The sequence below is a fragment of the Argentina silus genome, assembly GCF_951799395.1.
Source record: "Argentina silus genome assembly, chromosome: 10".
Taxonomy (NCBI): Eukaryota; Metazoa; Chordata; class Actinopteri; order Argentiniformes; family Argentinidae; genus Argentina; species Argentina silus.
Window position 1 is genome coordinate 9,366,840 of NC_139664.1, and position 10,000 is coordinate 9,376,839.

The 10,000-nt window shown below is 44.0% G+C and overlaps 2 protein-coding genes across 2 annotated transcripts in view; both read right to left on the bottom strand.

Moving 5' to 3' along the window:
* slc50a1 (solute carrier family 50 member 1) overlaps positions 1-3,760 on the bottom strand; it is a 3,943-nt gene extending 183 nt beyond the window's left edge. Inside the window, exons 1-6 of the mRNA XM_083679337.1 lie at positions 3,584-3,760; positions 2,997-3,074; positions 2,494-2,617; positions 2,145-2,306; positions 1,361-1,480; positions 1-1,160 (exon numbers count right to left, since the gene is read on the bottom strand). The exon at positions 1-1,160 is cut by the window's left edge and continues 183 nt beyond it. Of these exons, the coding sequence (XP_083535463.1) occupies positions 1,053-1,160; positions 1,361-1,480; positions 2,145-2,306; positions 2,494-2,617; positions 2,997-3,074; positions 3,584-3,651 (660 nt within the window). The 5' untranslated portion in view covers positions 3,652-3,760 and the 3' untranslated portion in view covers positions 1-1,052. The remainder of the gene's footprint in view (positions 1,161-1,360; positions 1,481-2,144; positions 2,307-2,493; positions 2,618-2,996; positions 3,075-3,583) is intronic.
* A 2,314-nt stretch (positions 3,761-6,074) lies between these two features.
* Positions 6,075-10,000, bottom strand: part of efna1b (ephrin-A1b) — a 12,641-nt gene continuing 8,715 nt past the window's right edge. Inside the window, exons 2-5 of the mRNA XM_083679336.1 lie at positions 8,493-8,788; positions 8,128-8,193; positions 7,828-7,950; positions 6,075-7,652 (exon numbers count right to left, since the gene is read on the bottom strand). Of these exons, the coding sequence (XP_083535462.1) occupies positions 7,513-7,652; positions 7,828-7,950; positions 8,128-8,193; positions 8,493-8,788 (625 nt within the window). The 3' untranslated portion in view covers positions 6,075-7,512. The remainder of the gene's footprint in view (positions 7,653-7,827; positions 7,951-8,127; positions 8,194-8,492; positions 8,789-10,000) is intronic.

Genomic DNA, 10,000 nt, shown 5'->3' on the forward strand with positions numbered 1-10,000 from the left:
TTACGTTTAGACATAATGTTTAGCAACACAGCAAACAGAAACATCTTATGCAGTATTAACACATCATAAAAAGGAAAGTCTTTTGATATGTATGGACATTATTGCCACTCACACAGAGAGAATATTCCCTCTTATCGTAACGGTGGGACTGTGTGGATATGGAGACAAAGTACCAATTTAGCGACATGAAACCTCCGCTTCAGGCTTATCCAGGCTCAGGACACCTATAAAGGGGAAGGTCTGAGGCTCTTGAACCATACAGTTTAAGAATGAATGATACGGCCCTGTCCAGAAACAAGCCCTAGAAGCCCCATACTCCCTTGGCATTTCACACGGCTCTGTGAGAACTGTTTAGGTAGAAGAGATCTGGTACAGTAGCCCCGCCTTGCCCTTTGATAGGCAAGGGTAGAATGTTCATCACATTGCTTACATCTATCCAACATACAGTATGTACACAAGAGGCTTGGGGGGGTGTGGCTGGTTGTGGACATGTCTGTCTGGCCCCCATTATTCATGATCTCAGGTGGCAGTGGTGATATCACAAAGGACAAAAGGCACAAGGACGATGTGGTGGGGAGAGGGGGGGGCGGGGGGTAGTGGAGGGGGGGGGGGTGCTTCTCAATCCATCTATGGGCAAGAACGATAAGTGGCCTGGTTCAAAAACACCTTCTATCCTCCTTCTCCTAACACCAGATAGATAGGTGTAAGCAACAGAGATACACTAACTCCATTTAACCCCCCAGAGGGCTTAAGTGAGCTTCCACCATATTGCTAACAACTATCCTGTTCCTTAATGATCAGTGATCACTAGGGGAAGGGATAGAGGTTGTTTTTGGACCAGGCTTCAGTAATGTGTGGCGGGAATTAGCTCATTCACTCTACCCTTCCTTGTTTGCCCTCACTAATCTGAAGAGACTGGATAGGTCTAAGTAAACATTCATCTCCACACCATATCACTCTCATTGGCTTGACAGATCAATAACCCCGCCCATGATGGGATTGAGAAGCCTATCATCTACTTCCTCTGTCACCACAGGTGGGTCTCCATCCACTTAGATCTGGATTAGTTTATAGGACGATGAGTCTTGATTGACAGATGCAAACCTCCAGAACAGGTAGAATCGGATGAGGCTGGTGACAATGCCAGGTGTGTTCGGAACCTGGATCAAAGTACACACACACACCATAAACACACAGGTTAACAGTCATTTTCAGTCATTCCCTTTCGTTGGTATGTTTCCATTCCTAGTCCTACCCCTTCATTGTTTAGATTCATTGGTGCACATACATACTACTTTAAATACTTTATTTGGATCCTACACACACACACACACACACACACACACACACACACACACACCATAATGTAGTAGTCTTGTAGCTTTAAGCCGTAGAGGGTCCAAGAGGTAGATGTGAGGAATGTAGCTACAGTCAGAGAGAAGGACAGACGCCCCACGTTACGACTACGCACTATCTCCACCTGACCAAGAGAGAGAGAGAGACATACATTCACAGAGGAATACAACACACTACATTTTCTTAGAACATGTGTTGCTAACATTATAAGACAAGTTTGTGGGCCAGTCCGGTTGAGATGGGTTCAGGATTGTGTGTGTGTGTGTGTATGTATGTTCTGTGTGTTACAGGGAAAGGTCTAGACAGAAATGGAAACACATTGTGATGCATCAGAACAGACTGTAGCCGAGGGGACAAGACACAAACACTGACACACAGGGACAGAACAACAGGAAGACGCAAACGAGGGGAAAGAAAGGCAGGAAACTGACTTGGGGTCCATACGAAGAGCCACTTACAGATGGAAAGAGAGAAAGAGATGGAGACAAACAGGAAGACAGTGGGAGAGACAGGAACAGAGAGGAGAGAGAGAGAGAGAGAGAGAGAGAGAGGTGTGGGTGGGGGGCATGGGGGGTAATTGGTATTGGCTATAACATTATGTCCCCCAAGTAACAAGAAGTATTAGGTAATAACAACACTTTGCGCAGAGGTTTCTTTACTAGGTCGTAGTGGGGACAGGTACTGAAGCTTCCATGGGAGTATGTGTCATCTGAGTGAATATGTTCTGGATCTGGGCGTTGAGCGTGTGTTGTCAAAACGTTGTGTAAGTGTTGCGTAGGTTTCCTTGCCAGGTCTGTGAGGGGGGACAGGTACATGCTGACAGTGAACACGCTGCAGGTGAGGCCCAGCTGAGCCAGCCGGGAGTCTCCTTGAGGCAGCAACATGCTGAAGTACAGCCAGGCCCCGCACAGCACCGCTCCTGCTGCTAGGGTCTGGGACGTCACACGCCTCTGAAATACACACACACACACGCACGCACGCACGCACACACACAGTGGATTTTAACACAATCAAAACACAACACCTACACCCAATCAATGTTACTGCCCCCATGCTTACACGCTCACTGATTCACTGACTCACTCACTTTAACTATGGGTATAGCCTAGTGACAGGAGGGTTGGGGTGAAGGCTCACCTTGTTTTTGGTGTAATGGCAGTAGGCGAGGATGTAGAGCGTCTGTAGGGATGCTCCGATGCTATTGACTATGACCAGAGTTCCATCCCCTTTCAACATCCCATAATACAACCAGCCCAGGTTACTATGGAGACAAGACAGGTCTTAGAATGTGGCGTGGAGCAGTGGAGGCTGGTGGAGGTAGAATTTGGAGGACAGGCTCACTGTAATGCCTGAAACAAAATGAGGACTGGTATCCAATACGTGTTAGATACCATTCCTCATTCAACTACATCCATTACAATGAGCTCGTCCTTCGATTTCTACCTCCACCAGCCCCCACTGGTCCACGCCATAAGATTTCTACCTCCACCAGCGTGGACCATATTGCCTGGGATCGATGTCATGTCAGTTGCACTTACTTTAGGGTCTATTTATTCACTGCAGTTATACCTACATGCATGCACACGCACGCAACCACACACACACAGGGAGGTTTTCATACACACTCAGTAGGGGCTTACTTGAGGCTGGTGGTGAGGAAGGGGAGGAACTGGACACTATCAGCACTCTGGGATGCCCGCATTTTTTTCAGGTCCGTCCTGTGAGACAAATGCACACAACTTAAAGCAAGAGTCTGTGGGAGAGTTATTGCTTCCAGTCTTCTAGTCTCATTCTGTAATATACTTATCAGATTGCAACTAATGTAATAGTTTGTGTAACTTGCATGCAGGCATGAATGTTGGCATGCATTGCCGTGCATTTCCAATTGGCAGCCTAAATATGATAACAGCCCAGGAAGGAGGAAGTAATTCTAGTCTATTTGACCATACATCCTGTTGGCACGCTTGATCAGTCGACGAGCTTGAAAAACTCCCAGAAATGTCCCAGCAACACATCAGAATATACTATCTGTCTAATATCTTGCACGGTTTACGGTTTCGCGTGCAATTTACGAGCAAGGACAACAGAGTCAGGCATCATTCTAGAACTGACATCTTACGGCCTGCTCGCTCAAAGTCGTTTGCAATATTGACAAAGAAATACAGCTAGCTGCAAGCCATGTTATTCAAGTTGTGATTGACTTCAACGTGAAAACGGCCAAACTTACAGTCCTGTCGAGAACATCCCGACTGTAAATACGATGCAAGCGCATGATAGAAACTGCAAAAATTCCATAGGACGGAAAACAAAACTATGCAGCGACCTAGCTTTAGGCTACGTTTTTCACTTTAAATATCTCTATTTATCGTGACAACCAGTTGGCTTGAGAAAAACACAAATCAGAGGTGACGTCTTTTTAACTACTGTATTTCCGTATTTGTAATCAGAAAGTCCTGTACTCTGATTGGCAGTAAGGGATGAGGGGAGAGACAAGATTTCACCAATGGTATGATGGTTTCTATGACTATCAGTGATGTAACTAGATTGGCAGCTCCAGCAGCCCAGAAAACGAGAGAACTAACACTCACTTTGATTAATTTGGACCACTGTTTATGTGATGGTATGGGATTAACTGTGTTCTGTAAGATGTGTTCTGTAAGATGTGTTCTGTAAGATGTGTTCTGTAAACAATGTTCTGTAAACAATAGTTGAAGTCCGCCCACTTAGCTCGGGTGTATGTAAATGAGGATTTCTTCAAAATAAAAGCGCCCACGTTAAACTTGTTTAAGCATTTAGAAATACTGAATATGGATGAAGGAACCACACATTATATGTAACTATATCTGGATCAATGAACACATAATGTGTGAAAAATATTTTCCATTTCCATTTCCATTTATGGCATTTAGCAGACGCCTTTATCCAAAGCGATTTACAACAATACATTTGTTTAAGTAAGTGAATCATCTATCCAACAGTCATCATAAGACAAAGTAATCAATGCTCACACCAGGGGCCATAGGCAGTCGTAATACCAGTAGGCTATTTAATTTTTTTTTTTCCAAGGCTAAACATGCTTTTTACTACCACTGTACTCAGCAACACTTCTAGAATTGCATAGGGAACACATAATTGACATAATCTGAAAAATCATGTTTAGCCTTGGAAAATATTTTGTGTACAGTCCATTATGTTCCCTATGCAATCTAGAGGTGGCACTTTTAACTGGACAACAGTAAAGGGCCAAGAACACTTTGTATGACACCCTTCATGGTTGAAACTCACTTAATATGTATACTAGAAGTGTTGTTGAGTAGATTGGTAGTACAAATCTCCTGAATTGCAGGAGTATATTGATTGGGCCATATGCAATTACAAGGTACTGTCCAGCTTTTGAATAGGTTGGTTTTGTGTTGACCATGACTTTTAATATCTGTGCAGTTATGGATAATGCCATTTTGTGCTCTAACTGAGGGTTTTATATTGGTATTGACGTTCAAAATCTGTCCTATTTTGCATCTGATTTTCTTGCTATTTTTTTCCTGTTCTATAAGTTACTGTATATGACTACCCATAGACTCCATACTGCATATTCAACTCTCCCTATCCGTCTCATTCTGAGCAGCTAAGAAATCCTTCTGGATAGGACACTCTAGGCGACAATTTGAATACTTGGAGAGTGCTGTAGTCTAGGCACCTCTCTGTGTGAAGTTCTCACCTTGTAGCAATGGTGGAGTGGAATGAATGACATCATTTGAGTATCATTACTAATGCTGTAAATATGCCCAAATATGGGCTGGAATGTTCCATATCTACGTCCAATAAAACTGGGTATCAAGCTAGGTCCAATATATGGGCATTTAACAAGACATGGCTGTTTTACTGACCTTTAAAATATAATATGTCTAATCTATTTTGCTAGCTAACATGGTCTTTGACAGATGGTGTAGTATACCAATCCATCTCCACAATGGTGCACCTTTAGGCTCTGGGCAAGAATTCATGTTTAGTCTGGTTTCACACAGAAAGGAGAGTTGATGACAGTATTCAGTCAGCGAGCGTGCTCTGTCTGCAGTAAGCCCTGGGTGGCATGCAGGGTGGTATGGCCTTGTTGGCACTGGGCAGCCCTCCACTCTATTCCACCATAGTGTGGACGGATGTTCAGCTTTCCTCAGGAGGGAGAGGGAGAGGGGGAGGAAGAGGGAAAGAGACAAGGTAGCAAGAAAAAGGGCAAAGGAAAGGGAGAGTATAAGGGCGCGAGAGAAGGCGAGAGTGACACTATCACACCCAGGTGTCAGTTTGCTCATGGTGTCCTCTCACCCCTCTCACCCCCTCTCTCCCCCTCTCTCCCTCCTTGCTTGGCCGCAGGGCTGTGAAGTCCTGGCCAGGGCAAACTATTCAGCCCAGGATGAAAGACAGAATGGGCAAAAGCGAGGGAATGAGAAAAAATTAGGACAGGAAAGACCTGAGAGGGGAAGTTGGAGACAGAGTGAGATTTATTTGGAGGGCAGATGGATACGTTTGCCACAGGAACTTTCTCAACCATCAAAACCATCAATTTACTTTTGTCCAAAATAGCAAGTTGTTGCAGTTAAATGTTTAAGTCTAGCTGCTTTTGTGTGAAAGCAAACATAACATTTGTAATGTCATTTTCTTCCTCTCCTCATTTTTGAGTGTGAGGAAAAAATCAAGTAAAGTCATTTTTTATTATATCACCATTTTTATTTCACTTAAGGTTTTCACATTTTAAACAAATGTAGTTCTTTTCATATAACTTTCTATATGTACAAATTTTGCATACAAACATATATAAAACAACACAAACATTTACCAAGAAAAAAACAGATACGTCTCAATGTCTGTCGGTGCTGTAGTGTGTATTTTGGGCATTCCTTCAATCCTAATTTTCAGATGAAATGACAGTTTATGCCGTAAACATTACCAGAGTTACCAGTGTACCATGCTATCTGTTTGCCTTTGGGATGTTTGAGTGGCTGAATGACCATCAACAGTAAGGAAGCACGGTCTCAAGCCACGATGCAACCAAAACACCCTATGAGTTCTGTCACCACCAATTTGAATTGTACTCTTTCCATTCAATTCACATTCTCTCTCTCAGTCCTATTACACTCCTCTGTTCAACACAAAACCATAAGGAAGTACAAAAGCAAAACAACAACAACAACAACAACAACGATTACATCACTCGAAACTGCAGTGCTATGATGTGGTGTGGTGTGGTGTGGTGTGCCTCTGCTCTAAAGGGGGCAGATCTATGTTGCTGCACATCTAGAATGCAGTGAGTGTATGCATGTCTGTTTAATCCAGTCTAGCATGTTTATGTCTATGCTTTAGAGTATGTTTCTCTGTCACATCATTGGGCTTTGCACAGTGACATATCCACAAAGAGATCCCCTGTAGGTCTGAGTGCTACACTACCACATGACAAAAACCTGTTTAGTGGAATTACCATTAATACATAACATTTTCTACACATACCATCAATAATCTCTACATGTAGAGGAGGAAGAATGAGACTGGCAGTTTGAGATAACCACTGTTATATCAAAAAGATTTACAAATATTTAACAGAAGAGTATGTTCCCAGATATGTAGTTTGTCGTCAAATGAAATTCAGGATAATGAAGAGTGCAGTTATCCTTTTGTCAGTTGAAATTCTGTGATTCCTAATGCAATGCTTTCCCAGTTCCAGTTCCAGCTTTTGTCCAGGGGTGCGAAGGAGAGTCAATAAGTGTCCAAAACAAAACACAACAAACTGCTTTAGTCCAGTGAGAGGAAGAGGAAATGGAGTGAAAATTGAGAAAGAAAACTGAGAAAAAAAAAATTCTCATTAATTTTGAAAAAATATGTTGAAACAAGGAGCAAAAAAACAACTCTTGGAGGTCCTCTTCTTTGGAACGGTCCACGTTCCAATCACATGTCCGTGCAAACACACACACATACTGTATACACACACACACACACACACACACACACACACACACACACACACACACACAGCTCTGTCCATTCGCATATAAAAAATCTCTATAAAAATCTGTGTATTGTCTGTGCCAATGACCAGCATTGGAGAGGCAGTGTCTCTGTGGGCGGCTAGGCCTGGGGGGGACCAGCGTCAGTGTAGCCCAGTCAGTCTCAGTGCAGGGACAAGGACAGGGACTGGGACAGGGCTAGGAAGACTGGAATCATGGTGACCAAGAAAGAGAAGGAGACCAGCTGAATGCCTGAGCTGCCCACACTCTTCTGAACTTTAGGCTCCAACACAGCAGGGTCATCTGGGGAGAGAGAGAGGGGGGGGGAGAAAGGGTTAGTCCTGACTCCTTTTGATTTCACCACTCCGAACTATCATATGATGTCTATATTGGTCTATTTGTATTGTAGAGGGGTTATGTTCTCATAAACAAAGGAATGATTGTTGGAGTTGATATGGTCAAATCATGGGAAACTTACCAGCTGGAAGCCTGTTGGAGGGGTTGTGTGCTCCTCCAGCTGCTCCAACCTTTGCTCTTCCTCCATCCATTGCTTTCTCCATCTCTTCAACCTTTTCTTTGTCTGCCTTGGCCTTAGCAGAGCCTGTAGAGGACAGAGAGGACATGGGTAAAGACCTGACCAGATGAACAACACTAACAAAATCTCATACTGTACAACCACACCAACATGTACAACTTGACCCATACTATGGGAAACAGTATCAACTAGCCACTGACGCTAACAGAGATAATGCCATGCAGAACAAGGAAGTGAGCTTACCATGAGGTCCGACAACATCCACCTTCATTCTCAGACACTCCTGGCCATGGTGGTGCAGCGGCTTAGCTAGAGAGAGAAATAATACAATCATTTAACTCTTCAACATTAGGATAGTATTGGCTGTACACCTCTCTAAAGCAAATATCTTCAGATGTGCATTTTACAGTAAGCCCTAATACAGCATTTTCCTATCCAAACAATTAGCTCTCATGCTGTAGTGCTCCAGTGGCAGTAGTAACAGGAGTTTTATCATAGCAACAGTGCATGAACATGTACTTTATGGGTAGAATTTGTGGTGTTTTGGTAGTATCCGTAGTGCAGTGGCATTGTTAGTAGTGTAGTGGTAGTATAGTACTTATACTTACAGATATAGTAGTAGCTCTCTCCCTGGCGGAACTCCTTGCCCAGAGTGAAGGGGGTGAACCGTTGGAACTTCTCAGAGAACCTCTCGGGGGCGTGAGCAGCGAAGGGCCGGGAGCACTCCCAGCGCAGCTGGTCGAAGGAGTGGGGTTTGCAGGACTCGTAGTCATCTCTCTCCACCATGTACAGCACGTAGCGCTCGGCCTCCTGGGAAGGCAGCTCGCCACGGTTGTAGTGTGGACAGATAATGTCCAGGTAGTCGTTTATACGAACCTCCACGGTGTACTCATCCCACCGGAAACTAGAAAGAGAGAGAGAGAGAGGGGCATGGTTAGTGACATGGATAACAGGCAGCATATGAATGTGCAAGAGTAGCAAAACACAGACCTTGTTGTCAACATGTCACCTCCCATCAACTGAGGGGACAAAACAGATTTTTGTTGTTGTTGTTGTTTTTAATAGACATATAGCGCTGTGGCAAAGAGCCGTTGAGTTTTTGTTTTGTTTTGTTAAAACCCTGTCACACGGACAACTTCACGACCCATAGTCCCAGGGACAGGGTGAGGCCATGTTTGTGTGGGCTGATCCAGTCACATGTACACACATGCATACGAGTGGAAACAGACTTACTCATGCAAACACACACGCATGCATATTCAGAAACACAAAAGCTGTGACGTGACTCAGTGTCTCAGCCAAAAACAACCCACACGTGTGTGAGTGTGTGTACGCGGGTGTGTTCTGATGTTGGACGCGTGTAGACCTGTCACCAACCCAAACAACAGTCAAAATTACAAAGTAACCATTCAGGCTGGACTCGTTGGCTTTATTTAGTGAGACAGGAACATACCAGTAACACACCTTCTTTCTTTATGCCCATGCCTTTCCCTCAGTCTCTCCCTCCCTCCCTCCCTCTCTCCCTCCCTCCGCTTTTTAGCAGTTCTTCTATATTGTTTTAAGGGTTGAGTTTCACTGCCCACCTGCTTCCATGGAGACAACATTCTGAGAGACAGTTAACCCCCAATGCTTTCTCTCTCTCTCTTGCTGTGTCTGCACAAGTATATTCAATCGCTCCCTTTTTCCATCTGCACAACTCATTAGATGTAGGCTGTTATCTATGTCATTCCCTCTCTTTCTGTCTGCACCTGTTGGTGTGTCCATGGGTGTGACTGTTTTGGCTCTGCAAGTGACTTTTCACTCTAATTCTCTGTCTCTCCCTCCCTCGTTCAACCCTACTCCATCAAAGGGAGAGACAGAGGGAGGTGGAGACAGTCAGACTGTCTCGCTCATTCTTTTCATCTTTACCCACCCCTTGCTTTTTATTACTCTTTTTAACCGTTCCCTCACTCCCTCCCTCCTCTTGCATGTCCCTCTGTCTCTGTATTACAGTCACGCCATCAACAACCTTTTCCACCATAGAATACTTAATCTCTGTATCAAATAAAATCACCAAGCATAGCTGTTCTTTAGAGTTATTATTATTCTGCTGAGACATTGTTGGCAAGAAGTCTGT